Genomic DNA, 16,196 nt, shown 5'->3' with positions numbered 1-16,196 from the left:
TTTACTGGAGCAATCATGCTGAAGAAATTGACAAGGCCAATGTTGCATTCATGGCAAAAATCAATGATCAAGCTGAATCTTCAAAATCCAGTTACATTCCAATTACTCGACCTTAGATTTACTTGATTTGAACGATTCATTAAGAAATGAAGTTGGTAATTGAAAACTGATTGTTTCAAGAATGAATGTATAATCAATGCTTTTGAAATGAATGAAATAACTTATGAAAACCATATCAAGGGTCTAGAACAAGACTGTCTGGATAGTTATTAAACTTAATCAAGATATACCACATAAATAGAAGGTTTGAAAAAGATGTATTTAGAACAAAAAATAAATAATACTCACTGGTAACATATGTGGGAAGCTTTTGAAGATCAAATATGAAGATAAGTATAAAGTTGTTCCACCTTCAATGATAATTATTCATTAAAGGTTGACAAAGAGGAAAGGGAAGCTTACTTAGATCAGTTCAAGAAGGTATTCCATGAGAAAGAAGAATTTATCGAACACTACAAGAAGGTGGTTGTAGATGAAGAATGAGAGTTTGTGTTGAAGTTTGATGAATCAAAAGAAAGTAAAAATAAAGAATCTGTTAAAGAAAAAGTCTCTTCGAGTGAATATTTTGAAGATAACTCAAGTATTTCAAGTGGTAAATGTTCAAGTTGTGAAAGTAACAAGGGTATAGAGAAGAAAATGAAGAATTTAAAGGAAAAGATGCCCAAATTACCCAAAATTGCTCCAAAAATGAAAAATGTTCATAAACACATGAGAAGAAACCATAAGCCATTTTACATATGTGAGGGATCTCAAAGGAAGAACATTGTTGTTGCACAAACATTCAGAAGTCCTTAAATGAAAGAAAGTTTTCAAATGAAGAAGAATGAAGAAGAAACAAAAAGAGAAACTGAGTATCCACCCATTACCGAGTATTTTTAAATCATGAACTCTTTGACATTGGAGATGTTGAATACTCTGCAAGAAAGTATGTGAGCCTAGTGAAAGAAAAAGAACTAAATGAAAGAAAATGAGAGTTGTAAGGAGTCAAGTTTCCAGATAAATGAAGTTAGGATTCTCATTGATAAAGTTTCCGATATAGACTAATATCAGCTAAGAAGTCATAGTTTGGATTATTAAAACTGAATCAGCTTATTAATGATGTCTTAATCTTGACAATCATGGTTTATTTTTGTACATTTAGTTGCCTCAATATATCACATGGCAGAAAGTTCAGTACCTGATGCTTACACTCGGAAGTGATTTCTCAAAGCTTGAGTTCTTTGATTCTTATACTTAAATACAGTAGAAACTCTATAAAATAATACACTTGGGACCACCAAAATTTATTAATTAAAAGAGTTATTAATTAATCGATAAATTAATAATTATTAATTTATATATTAATTAATATTTTATTAATTTATAGTAGAATACTTAGTTTACAAACACCTTTCAAGCTTCCACTTAATTATTGTATACAATGCATGTATATCAAATGAACGGCCCAATTTGAAAGAAATCTTCAATCTCCCACCTTATTATGCTTCTTGTGTTCAATGTATCACTTTATGGACATTAAAAATATTTTCTATATAAATACAAGATCAAAATACTGTAGGTTAACACAAACAAATCATACACACAACATGGCTTCCCATCTTAAAGGGAAATTGATTTCAACAAAAAACAAAAGACAATTGAGTCATTTTTCAAGAAACCTTCATAAATCATTCATGTAATATGCTATATATAAGGATTTATTAATTTATATTTTATATGGAGTCTAAAGAAATTATCAAAAACGTATTATCTTATAATTTTAATGAATTATTAATTTAGCACTCTATCCCCGAGTCGGGACCGGCAAAAAATATTATCTTAGAGAGTTTATTAAATAATCGAGTATTAATTTATCGAGTTTCTACTGTAGTGTAGTCTTTACGATCATACTTCACACATAATCGTTTATAAATTAAAAAATATATATGTAAGAGTTCAACAGATTTGACTTTGTTTGATTAGATCAAACCGGGTCAACTAATCCCAAAAAACGGTTTTGCGCCACCACTAAGGTTGGTGTCTTGTCCGAACAAGTTTTGTTTAAGGGATTCACATGCTCAATCACTGAGAGCAAAATCGGGACCGGTACCGATTGATACCGTCAGTACCGAACGGTACCAAAGTTTTAAGTTTCGGGATCGGTACGGCACCGGTACCGGTATTTCCCGATTTTTTTACCTCCGGTACCGGTACCGAACCGAATATTTCGGTACCGGGACCGGTACCAAGAATTAGGGATTTTTGGAATCGGGACCGGTCGGGACCGGTCCGGTACCATGCTCATCCCTAGCTCAATGCATTTAATTTGGTGGAAACAACTTATAACTTTAGTACTTTACTATGTAACAAACAAATTATGAGCCAACTCATGGAAGATAAAACAGTCATACTTATTATAGAAAACGCTTACCAAGTCAGCTTAATACTACGCGCGCATTCAAACTACAAACGATAAACAAACATAAAAAAAAACTACTTGAGTTCAACAATCCAACCCATTTTGTCATCCGCGAGACCCATCTGCAGTCTTGTCAACCCAGAATAAAGTTGTTGAGACACCAGTCCTACGCCAGTATTCCCATACGCCACCCTATCATATTACTCACAAAAACAAAGCCAAACCAAGTCAAATGATCAAGATTCTCGAATAATAAAAACTTACATACCGAGACTTTATAAACCATAACATAGCAAGATTTCTATAAACCATAAATCTAACCTTTTGCCAAGATCAAACTTCATCAGCATCTAGCAACTCGTCCACCGTTACCGACTTTTCAAAAACCTAGATATATAGACAAAACAGGTTAACACAAATGATGAAACACAATACATTTCAAAGTAATCAGTTTATAACGTTTGGCTTAATAGATTCAATTAAGATTATCTGTTTATTATAAGTCAAAACATCATTCAAAAAATAAGACGAAAGTACCAAGTACCTCGAATCCTTGATCACGAGCCACATCGATGATACTTTTCCGTGTGATACCCGGTAGGATAGTCCCTTTTATGTCGGGTGTGGATATAGTGTTCCCTTGTAACATATATTTAAATAAACAAATATTAGTTAAATTTTTAGTTAGAAAAGAGAAGGGGAAAGTTAAAATGAATTTTTAAGTATACCTTTACAACAAATATATTACAAGACGAGACCTCTTCCAAATACTTGTTATGCGTACTGTCAAGATACAAAACATCTGAATGGCTTTTGGCTTTTGCTGCACCTTGCGCCTTTAGAACCTAACATGATATTAAACAAAATGCCAAACATTATTTAATGTGACAACTATAATATTATATAATTAAAGAGACAGTAGATATGCTTACTGCAGCATAGTTTCCAATAGTTTTTACACCGCCGGTACCTCCAGGTGTTGCTCTATGCATTTCAGTCTCAACCACCAAGTTTATTGGTGATAAACCTTCCTGAAATTATTGAAATAAATAACAAACATCTTATATAAAATTTATTTATGCCTTAAACTCAAAACAAGAATCTAAAGCGCATTATAAGGCTCAAAAGAGGTTTCAGTGTACCTAGCCATGTTAACTAACTAAACATTCAGTGAGCTGTTTGGCGGGAAGTTCATTTATTTAATAACCGAGTGAACATGAACAAACTTTTTTTGATCATTTATTTAAACGAACATGAACACTTGTGTCGCTCGTTCATTTATGTTCGTGGACATTTGTTTACGTTCATTCATTTATGCTTGTTTATGTTCGTTACTTTAAGTTTGTTTATCTACGTTCGTTTATATATTCTTTTAATATATTTAGGTCCGTCACATTTAGTTTAGGTATATGAAATTATAATGTCACCTCTTACAATTTAGTGTAGTTTATTGAATTTTTAGGCCCAACATATTGACGTTTACGTTTACTTTTAACTTGTGTTCTCTTGGTTATGTTCGTTCGTTTACATTCACGCCGTCCGTTTATACTTTTAACAAATGAACATAAACATAAACATAAACAAACAGTCATTTTTTAACTACCGACCACAAACAAGAAAACCCCGTCGGTTTAATTGTTCGTGTTCGATCGTTTGTTCGGTTTAAGTTACACGAACGAACACAAACATGCCACATTCATGTTCTTTTGGTTCGCTTACAAGCCTGTGTACCTTTAAGATGACATTTATAAATAAGATACCTTGAAATAGTTACCAACAGGAGAAACGTAAACAAGAAATGTATACTCGGGAGCCGGTGCAAGACCGAGTACACTTCCACTTCCCATAAGCAGCGGTCTTATATACAAGGAACCTTTACCAGGAGGGGGTATCTAATAAAGGGCAAAAAGGTAATTGTCTGATTGTACTCAAGTGAAGTTATGAATAAAATTTATATATTTATATATTGTTATTATTATATATTACCCATCTTTCATTTGCTAGTACAGTGGCTTTAACAGCTTGCAAAAACTGATCAACAGAAGGTGAAGGCATACACATACGCTCTGCCCCTGAAATCATTCGTTTTGCATTTTCTTCGGGGCGAAATAGTAAAATGTTACCGTCTTCCTTTCGGTATGCTTTCAAACCTTCAAATAATACCTATGCAAGTACAAAAGGGCAAAATCGTAATTTAGTTACAACAGTAATAGATTCAGTAAAAGTAACAAACAGGTAGTATATTTCTGCCCATCTAAGACAACATAACATTGGTTTGCAAAAAAGAACAGCTCAGCGGCAATAATAATTGATAAAGATGATGACAAAACTTCAATCAGCTAACCAGTTACAAATTTAACCTTGTGCCTCCTTACATTAAAAATGAAGTGGCATTATGTAAATTTCCTAAACTTTTAGTATCCAACTCCAATTAAAAGGACAGTCGGTGCAGAAAGTTAATACATAAGTAAAATACACAACGTTAAAAGTAGCTTTTGTTGGAAAACTTTTTATGAATACTGTTTACAAATAAGTGAAACAATGCTCTATCATTAAGAAGTTAATAATAACCTTAAAAACTGAAAGAGCACAATTAGTGGAAATGAATAACATGATGAAACCACCATTCACAAATATAATATATACATACTCGTGCATGTGTGTGTGTGTATACGTATATCTTTTGGTACCAACTCTAGAAACTATCTAGAAGAGAATACAAATGAAAGGTTCTTCTTGCACACAGTAGAAGAATATTCTGATGCCAGAACTAAAGCTAGTAAGCATAAAGCACATGAATGCTATATAAAGCATATATACGATGTTGATTTATATATCAGAGTTTGAAGAACTAACTTGGCCATAATTGAGCACTCCAGCAGACGGATTGATCTCTATGTTCCCGAAAGGCACCAGTTCTCCTTTAGTAAAACCTTCCCCTAGAGAACACTTCATACTGTACATATAATAAGTATGCACGAGGCCGAACCCTAGGTTGTCCCAATCAAGGTCAACCGTCGTCTCACTTGGCACACTGCTCATTTAAAAATTAAAAACAAAAAACAGTCAAATTGAAACAATTCATATATAGATCCCAGCAATGTTGATAATTTCTAGGGTAATCAAAACACAGTGCATGTCAAAACAAAACATTCGGCGAAGTGAGTAGCAGTACCTGATGGAAGAATCAACTTGAACAGCCCGAGCGTTCGGCGAAGTCAAACGCAACTGACAACCAAGCTGCAGCCATCAATAAAAACAAATCGAAATTCAATTCAATACATATATTTGTGTAGGGGTAAAATCGATTAAGAATCTGAGTGACAACATTTTAACAATAGCGATAGATTTGTAAAATTATTATTATTATTACCTTGTTGTAAGGAGGAAGAAAGGCAAAAGGAACTGAGGAGAGGCGTGGATACCGAGCGACGTTGACGGTATCTCTGAGCGGACCACGGCCGGCGACGGTGGCGGCGTTTGATAGCACGGCGGCTGTCTCCATTGGATTATTATTATTATTATTATTATTATTATTATTATTATTATTATTATTATTTTGAGTAGAGTTTGAGTAGAGTAGTAGTCTAAACAAGCACGATGCTCACTATTAATTGCAAGCGTTTCTCAATTGCAACTCTATATATATTACTAATCGCACCCGTTTTTAGAAGGGGGCGTGTATGATTAGTGATTTTTTTTATTATTTGATTATAATATATTTTATTAAAGAAAAGTTGCTAATTGTTAGAATCAAGTAATGTAATTATCTAATTACATCTACATTATAATTACATTATGTTGTATATATAATTACACTACTTGATTCTTATAGTTAACATGTTAATTTTATTTGTATTTGATCCAAACATATTTTATTATTACTATTATAATAACTAGGTTATTAACCCGTGTACGACACGGGTGGAAATATTTATTTTTACATTAACACGTTTAAAAAATGTTAATGCGTTTAAAAAAAATGTTACCGTTCAAAATGCTAGTAAGCAGTTCTCTTGGCGTTGAAGTTGCACGTTTACAAAAAAATGCATTCTTAAAAAATACTTAAAGGATAACTAAAAAATATTAAAATGACTAACCATTTGAATTACCCCTCTTATTGGAAAACGTTGATTGACCAAAAATTACGTTTTCTTAAATTTTGAAGACATCTATAATAAAATATAAAATTGTTAGTATATGATAAAGATGAACAACATAAATATAAAAATAGAATTTTATAAAGCATGATGTTTAATTTGCTGACTTAATGAAGGATTTTAATACACAAAACAGAAAAATTAGAAAACCGGGAAACCATGTACTATTATTAACTTTAGTGACAATTATAGGTTATTTATATTTGGTGTTCACAGAGATATTAAAGACATGAAAATTAAAAATATTACACAGGAAACAACAATAACACAACTTACTCAACTGAATATGAAGACTATTGGCTAATTTGAATCGACATAGATGATCAGAAATTCATTTATGTAAAATTATATAACCTATCAATATATTTCTATAATAGTAGCCCATGTTACACATGGATTGAAAACATAGAAACAACCATATAAATATAGACCACTATAAACTATCATAACTAACATATTAAACCAACACAAATATTTAACATAATTTGTAACCAAAATATTAAACATTTAGATTGTAACCAGATAAATTATATCTCACATTACGTGAATACTAATTAGGGGAGAGCAAAAAAACAGTTTAGAACCGCCAGAACCGAGGAACCGAAACCGAATTGGTGCCTTGGAACTGCTAACCTATGTTACCTTACGGGTCTCGGTTCTCAGAATTTGCATTAAACGGTTCGTGGTTCAATTCCGGGTAAAACCTGTGGTTCTAGACTTGGAACCGAAGAACCGGAATATTAAAAACGTATTGACCAAATTTACCAAGTCCAATTTTTTTATCATTAACTTGCATCAATTCAATCATTATTTAATTCAAATTTTCTTTCTATAAGTTAAAGACCTAGCAACCATGATCAATTTGATTTAAGTTATCAAGGTAATTTAATATAAAATGATATGATATTCCTTTAATTTCTCGTTGCTAATGATTTATTTAAGTTCAACAATTAGGTTATAATGAAAAATATAACGAAGGTTCATGTTGTAAACTAAATTAATTTTACTGTGAAAGAAGACATACAATTATATAAACTTGTTTTGTAATTTATAAAGTTTGCACAACTCATTTGATAAATAAACAACGGAACCGGTCTAGCCAGAACCGATTAGCAAGAACCGAATTTAGCGGTTTTGGAACCGAATCGGTTTACTATAAGAGATTCCGGTTCCGGTTCTAATTTTCGTCATTTTCGGTTTCGGTTTCGGTTTCGGTTCGGTTCTTGCGATTCTGAACCGTTGCACAACCCTAATACTTATATCAGATCATATTAAACATTAAAGAAATAATAGTAAACATTAAACATAATTCATAATGGATGATTAAGTGTGACTTTTATTATTCCATAGTTCAAATAACCTGGGTGTTGTAGAAAACATTATTAGTCAATCATTTAAATTTAAAGCGGTTTTAAAAAACATTAATATAGTCAAATCAATTAATTTTTTATAATTGTTAAAAAACATTAATATAGTCAATTGAATTAATTTCATAACTGATTTGAAAAACATTAATATAGTCAAATCAATTAATTTCATAACTGTTTTGGAAATCATAAATTAATAATATAAGATTTGGTGAAATCAGTCACAAACCTTTATAAATAGACAATTAGTTCCATAACCGTTGGAAAACATTTATAAATAGACAATATAAACAGAAATGAGAATAAATTAATATAATTATAATAATGTCCAAATTTACCAAAATTTGAGTGAAATTATATTAATACAAATAGTCAAATTGAGTCAAATGATTAATTTATTCAAATTCGATTTTTAAAATATAGTCAAAATCCAAATCTAACAATACTATTAAAGCAATATATATTGTCCACATGTCATTCAACTAGCCTCTCCACATCAATTGTCCACATGTCATTCAACTAGTCTCTCCATGTAAATGCCACATCATTGCCAAGTCAACTATTTTCTTTCCTATCATGTATATTATTAAATCAAAAATGATGTTAATGATGGGAATCGAACCCTGGCACAATCCCGAGATGAAAACTTAACAAATGCAACAATTGCCAACCAACCAAGGACTACTGATGTTCAATTAGTTGAAATACAAATCATATATATTGAAAGAACCATTATAAATGGAAGGTTTTTGTAATTATGGCAATTGCTGAATTTCTCAATTGTGATATAAGTAAATTGTCCATAAAAGTCTTCTTGGCTAAAATAGAATATAACAATCAATACATGATCAATAATCATTTGAAATTTGAACTGTTAACCGACATTAGTTATTATATATATATATATATATATATATATATATATATATATATATATATAAGTAAATTGTCCATAAAAGACTTCTTGGCTAAAATAGAATATAACAATCAATACATGATCAATAATCATTTGAATTTGAACTGTTAACCGACATTAGTTATTATATATATATATATATATATATATATATATATATATATATATATATATTATGACGTCATCCGGGTTAATGTTCGGTCCAACCTCTCGGGCCGGTCCGACCTGTGACCCGGTAAGGCGTCCGGGTCGATGTCTGGTCCGGGTCTGAAAACATTGATTAAAACCTTAAGATTTTCCACCATAATCATTTTAATCTCTCTCTCCCTCTCCCTCTCCCTCTCTCTCTCTCTCTCTCTCTCGGCTTACTAACTCCACCATCCACCATCTTCTATATTCCGGTAATGTAGATAGGGATTAATCGTTTTCCAGTAAGGTTATATATTATACTCTAATGGCCAACAATGTTATATGATTTTCCAGCAAGGTTATATCTTTTTCCGGCCAGGTTTTCCGATATGGTTTTATATTAATTTTAATTGTTATATGATTTTGTAATAATCTCTTTAGGTTGTATATCAAAATCCAAGATTGAATTGATATTTTGAAGTTATTATGGTTTTCCGGTAAAAATTTTGTTTTCCGTTTTTGTTTGTATTTACATTAATTATTATATGATTTTCTTATAATTTTCCTTAGGTTCTATATCAAAATCGAAGATACAATGGAGATTTTCCCTATTTCGTTTTTCCGGTAACGCGATTCAAATATTATGGTTATCAATTAGAACATCAATTTACATTTGTTTACATAATTCAAATCTTCCATAATTGGTAATTTGTTTATTATGTGATATTAATATTAATATTTAATTTTTTCATTTCAGGTTCTGTTCCCAACTTGATATAGCTAATTTCGTGGGTTGAAGATTTGTTGATAAGATATCTTATTTTTGGTTTAATATTGATGTATATTTTTGTTATTATTAATGTATTTATGTATTTTTCGCAATTCTTGTAATTTATTTGATTTTTATATAATTAATCATATATTGTTGTTGGTTAAAGTTCATTTAATATATTTTAATCAGAACCGATGTATTAAATAAATATTTATTTGTATATTATATTTATCTATTTATTAATGTTATAATAATTATTATAAGTTTAGTAATTTTGTTATTATTAATTTATTACCTTTTCTAATTAGTTGTTACATCTTATATTGACAGAAATAATAACATATACCTCTTACCATTTTTATATTTCAATATCTTTAACTTAAACATTATTCTACATTATATTTTCTATATATAACCAATTACGTTATATATGGAATAAACTCAATAAATAAGTTATAAAGTTTCTATGATTTTAATTACAAGATTTGCAATATAATAATTTATTGCAAAAGCATTTACATTATATTTTCTATTTTCAATGTATTTCTATGATTTTAATTACATAAATACAATAATTAAGTTTCCATGATTTTCACTTATGGAAGTCAAATTAAATTAAATTATTTAAACTATTTAAACTCAAATTTATTTTAATTACACTAATTATATTGTTACAAAGATTTATGTATTTTAAGAATGATTTCATATATTGTGATAACTAACTATCATTTGACCAAAATGATATAACTATAAATAATGATATTATATTTTGCCAACTTTAAAACAATTTATACTTTTTATATATATAAATCGTTTGAATATAAGTTTTTGCAATATATGTTGACCACTAATTAATTTATTAGTTATGACATCTTTGAACATAACACTTTCTTTGTTTTACAATACAATTATTTGAAAAATATATATGAACATTAGCTCCATATGATAGCTAAAAATTAATCAAATAGAAAAGAGTTTAATACCAAGTTTATAACCAATAATGTCTATATAAACGTAGGAATGAATGAATATATACCAATTACGTTTCTCTGTTAGATAAATTTATAAATGTTACTTTTATGTTTTACTTGCATATTATATATGTAGATTATGAAAAATGACAAGGTTTTGTTGTCCAACTCATAGTATAGGTAGATATGTATGTTTATTTAAACTTTTGTAATTGTTTATAACATATGAATCCATTTTATTTATAACATATTAATTGTATTAGAGTTATCATTTAATTAATATTTGAATAATTTTTAATTATGCATAAATATCAAGATTAATGTATACAATTAAAAAAAGAATTATATAATGAGATTAATTTTAAATAAAGTAATGATGTTAACTCTTCCTTAATTTAAGCTCAAAATAAAATAACATTGATCTTAAAATTAATTAGCATTTATACCCATTTTTATTTAAACGAAAGTTAACAAAAATAACATTATAATATTTAATGACTATATAAGCAACATATCAGCCATGCATTCTTCGAATTGTTCAAATCATCTATATCTTCACAATTTCTCTACAGCTAATTTAACTTTTGTATGATATATTTTTTTTTTTGTTTCCCAACTTATTAATTTATTTCCAACTTATCAACGACGAAATTCGAAAGTTTGACCATTCTTATATATTTATATTTAAGTAATAACAATAATATTAAAACCATGAATTCTAAATGTTCAAACTTATGATAATTTAAAGAAAACAATATATGATGGTGATACATGTACATAAAATTATTTTTCACAAGACATTGATGATGAATGTTATGTTGCAAATTGTTATGGCTATTATATTAGTGAATGTTAATATTACTTTTATTACTTAAATATATAATTATGGTCAAACTTTGGAATTTCAAGTTAGATCAAATTAAAGTCTTGATTGTGTTTATAAACTTATTTTTGTTAAATGTTTGAATCATTTATAATTACAATAATTTGTTTCCAAAATGTCGACATTTAAGTTATTCATTCACGTTTATATTTATATTGTGTATATATTATTTTGTTGTATTTTGTTCAAACAATTTTACTATGTTTTAATTTGTGGTCAAAATTTTGAATTTAAAAAAGAACAAATTAAATTCTTGATTGTTTTTACAAACTATTTTTGTTAAGCAGTCAATAAATTAGTTTAAAATGGATTTGACATTTCCATAATAACAAATTATATTTCAAAACTTTTTAGAGTTAAATACATATTTTTTAATGAGCCAGCTCGGGTTTGATTTTCCTTTTAACACACACGCGCGCGCGCACACACACACACACATATACTTATTTAGCAATCGATTTTATGCTAAATACACGAAACTACTATTATTACCCCTATATTTACTAATATGTTTTGTAATTTTTCAGGTCTCGGACTTCATGTATGTTGAAGTATTCCCTATAGATTATAATTTTTGGATGTTGATTTAATTAGATGATTAATTTTTAATTAATATGTGTTTTTTTCTCATGTTATAAGTTATAAAAATGTTTTAACTTTTTATTTATCTTTGTTAGTGTTTGTGTGTTTTTGTATTTGAATTTACATAACAATTTAATGTCTCATAATTTATGTTAAATTATTCTTTTTTTTATATAAATATGATATTTGCATTTTACTAAATTTATAATATATACATTAACCTAAAATACTTTCCAGTTTAAGGTTAAACATCCATTATAATACAAATTAATGGTTACATAATGTTATTTGAAGTTAAAAATCCGTCACTAAAAATATTCCAATATCAAAATACTGTCGATTTTTTTTTAAATTCCATCATAATACCAATTAATGGTTACACGATTCTTATTGAATTTAAATTCAATATTATATTATAATAATATGTTAATTATGTCAAAAGTATTTCTTAAGATAAAACCATTTGTTCCTTAATTATGCATAATTTTGGGTATAATAGTTGTAAGATGAAGACCTTTTAATTATGTCAAAATGGATGCTTAAAATAAAACTCGCATTAAAAGTTTTTAAATCTCAAAATACTTTCTAGGTTAATATTTTTTGAATAATTCAAGATTATATTAAAATATTTTAATTATGTCAAAAATGTTGCTTAAAATAAAACTCTTGGATCCTTAATTAATGCATAGTTATGAGCATAATAGTAGTAAAATGATAATATGATGACTATCTCTATATAATTCTTATCATAAAATTCATTCTTTCATTCCAAGGATGTACGTAGAGATTTATGATTTGTTTATAAGTTTGTGAAGTGTATTTGTACATTTATTTCTCTTATTAATAATACATTGAATTGATTTTGTAGTGATTTTAATTTTCTTCTTTGTAAGTATAAAAAATTACAACACATTTCTTTCTATATCGATGATTGTTTAATAAACAAGACTTTATGACTTCATATATCATGATGTAGTTTTCTTGATATATTTTTTTTGGCTTCATGGATTAAGTTAGAAAGAAGTTTTAAGTTGACATTTTAAGTTATTTGTTGTATTTTATTTTATTTTAATAAAATCAACAATGTAATACCTTATAACGAATGTAAAATTAGTTGTTCTTATAAATATTACATTATTATTATTATTATTATTATTATTATTATCATTGTCGCTATATATATTTATATACAATTTTCACGCGTATGATACACATGTTACTAACCATTGAAAGATATTGAAATTTTACATTATTGTTTGAGTCTTCTTTTCCAATTCTTCCAACGCTATAAAAATACATTTTTTAATATGTGACAACATTTTGTTCTAAAAGTTATATTTATACACATAAAATGTATAATGATATCGGTATGAATGTTTTGATTTAAAATAAATCAAACACCAAGGTTTGGTTTGAAAATTATAATAGTGTATAAATATATCAAAATCTTATCATGAAAGTCATAAATAAAAATCATTATATAATATAACTCAATTTACGTATTACATGTTATATTTTTTTTACTGTTATTATAACTTTGTAACATCCTAATTTTGGTTAATAATAAAATAAATTCATCTATTTTATAGTGGGTCGTTATCGGTTTAGATAAATAGAATATGAGTTGGGCTAGTGTTGGGTAAATGGATATGGGTTATGGACTTGGGTTATGAAAGGAAGAAGGGAAGACCATGGGCTTAAGCCCATTATCCATAAATATATAAACCATAATCACCATTAAGTCCCTCATTTACACATATTCCATACACCACCAAAACACACTGTAACATCCCGAAATTTCCAAAATAATATCAATTATATTACCTAATAATAGAGGGAAGGTTTACTCGGGTTATCAGGAAATAAATAAAAGAATAGGAGTTGGTATGGGTCGGGCTAGTGTTGGGTAATGGATGTGGGTTATGGACTTGGATTAATAGAGATGGGTTAAATGAGAATGGGCCTTAGGTCCATGGGATTTCAGGGATATAAATACCCTAACACCCCAAAATATCTTCATTTCTATCATTATCCACACACACACACACGCCACAACTTCGCCGGCAGGGCCAAGGGAAGAATCGGGCAGATCCGAGAGAGAGGGAGAGCGATTAGTTGTGTTAACAAGTCTAACGAGATCCAAACAAGCTCAAAAAGGTATGATTCTTGATCTTTGAAGTTTAAAGATCCAAGCTTTTTAGTGTTTAAGTAACCGAAAATGGTCGGGAGGCGTAGTGGGTGATATTGAACCATAGCAAGGGTGTTGAAATCGCTCAAAATGCTGGAAAGAAACCGAACAGCGGCTGTCTGGGCAACTTCGCCTGCATCTGGGCAACTTCGCCTTCAACGCGATGAACTTCACCTGCAAGATAAGTTCGCCTGATGAACTTCGCCTGCAAGCTAAGTTCGCCTGATGGCAACTTCGCTGTAAAGTTAAGTTCGCCTAACCGGTAACTTCGCCTGAGGCCAAGTTCGCCTGATGGCAACTTCGCTGTAAAGCTAAGTTCGCCTAGCTGGTAACTTCGCCTAAAGCTAAGTTCGCCTAAGGGTAACTTCGCCTAGAGCTAAGTTCGCCCGAGGGTTAACTTCGCCTAAAGCCAAGTTTGATTAGAAAATAAATTAAAAGCGATAAGTTAAAGTAAGCTAATACTAGGCCACCAGATTAGATCAGGCGAGTATTGATACGTGTAACTTGTACAGTCAGCCGAGCTCAGTTAAAGAAGGGATTTACAGCTATCAGAAAAAGAAGCAGAGTTCAGGTGAGTTTCTAGCCCCATTTATGTGTTATGTTTTCGGGGCTGTGTGCATACTCGATATGTTTGTTAATACGCTTATCCTAAGAGATAAGTGTATGCCTTATGTGAATGATGTGATATGTATGAATGATTGCTTGATGGTACGTGAACGATCTTCAGATATTGCACGTACTGTCAGGTTGTAACGCTAAGTATAAGGTAAGTATAATATGTATGCTTATGTGTATGAATGTGATAGAGTTAATAAAAGAAGGAAAGGATGGTTTTATGGTTACGAAAAGAGTACCGAGCCCTAATAATACTCGAGGAAAGAAGGTACCGAGTCCTAATAATACTCGACTTCGGATATTGCATGTACTGTCAGGATATAAATAAAGATATTAATATTGTATGTAATGCAAGGATGATGGATGAACATTATGAATGAAAGCTTGTCGGTACGTGAACGATCTTCGGATATTGCACGTTTCGTCAAGGGAAGTGATTAGCTCCTTGCATGGATATTAAATAATAACTTATAGATAGTGTTCCTTCTATGGAAGGTATAGTGTTCCTTTTATGGAAAGTATAGTGTTCCTTCTATGGAAAGTATAGTGTTCCTTCTATGGAAAGTATAGTGTTCCTTCTATGGATAGTATAGTGTTCCTTCTATGGAAAGTATACAGAGTGTTCCTCCTATGGAAATTATATACAGTATGGTAATGGTAATGGTTCTTTTAATAGATATTACGTGACGATCCTCCTATGGATATTTATACGAGGTTAAGGTAGTAATATGTGTCTTCGGATAGTAGAAGAAATATATGGGAATAAATTGTATGTATGGTAGCAAGTATGTATGTAGAACAGAAGGGTAACTAGTGAAGTATGGATATGTATCTACAGATATGTATGTATGTGTATGTATTGTATGGCATTCGATTAACTAGAACTCACTCAGTGTAGCTGACTTTTAGTATGCACGCAGGTGAGCTGATTATAGAGTTAGCATGAGGATGACACACGGTATGGATTGAACGGCTGGCATCTGAAGAAAGAAGTAAAGATGTTTTAAATATAAAGTTTTGTGTTATGGTATCAAAGAAAAGATTTAATGTTTTGTAACAAATGATTGATGTTTTATATTCCGCGATAAGTTTTAATAAACTCTGATTTGAAGAACTGTGTTTATGAGTAAATCCGACGCTAAAGTAGGGTCACCG

At 29.6% G+C, this 16,196-nt stretch overlaps 1 protein-coding gene across 1 annotated transcript; it reads right to left on the bottom strand.

Moving 5' to 3' along the window:
* Positions 1–2,791: 2,791 nt before the first annotated feature.
* On the bottom strand, positions 2,792–6,074 carry LOC143579163 (branched-chain-amino-acid aminotransferase 5, chloroplastic-like). The gene is made up of 10 exons (XM_077062546.1): positions 6,018–6,074; positions 5,832–5,981; positions 5,634–5,698; positions 5,315–5,492; positions 4,445–4,621; positions 4,219–4,350; positions 3,391–3,489; positions 3,187–3,303; positions 3,003–3,098; positions 2,792–2,845 (listed from the first exon to the last, which is right to left on the bottom strand). Exons 2-10 carry the CDS (start codon positions 5,961–5,963, stop codon positions 2,792–2,794), a joined length of 1,050 nt encoding a protein of 349 aa, XP_076918661.1. The 5' UTR covers positions 5,964–5,981; positions 6,018–6,074.
* Between the last annotated feature and the right edge of the window lie 10,122 nt (positions 6,075–16,196).

The sequence above is a fragment of the Bidens hawaiensis genome, unplaced genomic scaffold (assembly GCF_021521415.1).
Source record: "Bidens hawaiensis isolate Kalapana, Puna unplaced genomic scaffold, B.hawaiensis_p1.1 tig00029628_1, whole genome shotgun sequence".
Classification (NCBI taxonomy): domain Eukaryota; kingdom Viridiplantae; phylum Streptophyta; class Magnoliopsida; order Asterales; family Asteraceae; genus Bidens; species Bidens hawaiensis.
This window is presented reverse-complemented; position numbering and strand designations above follow the sequence as displayed.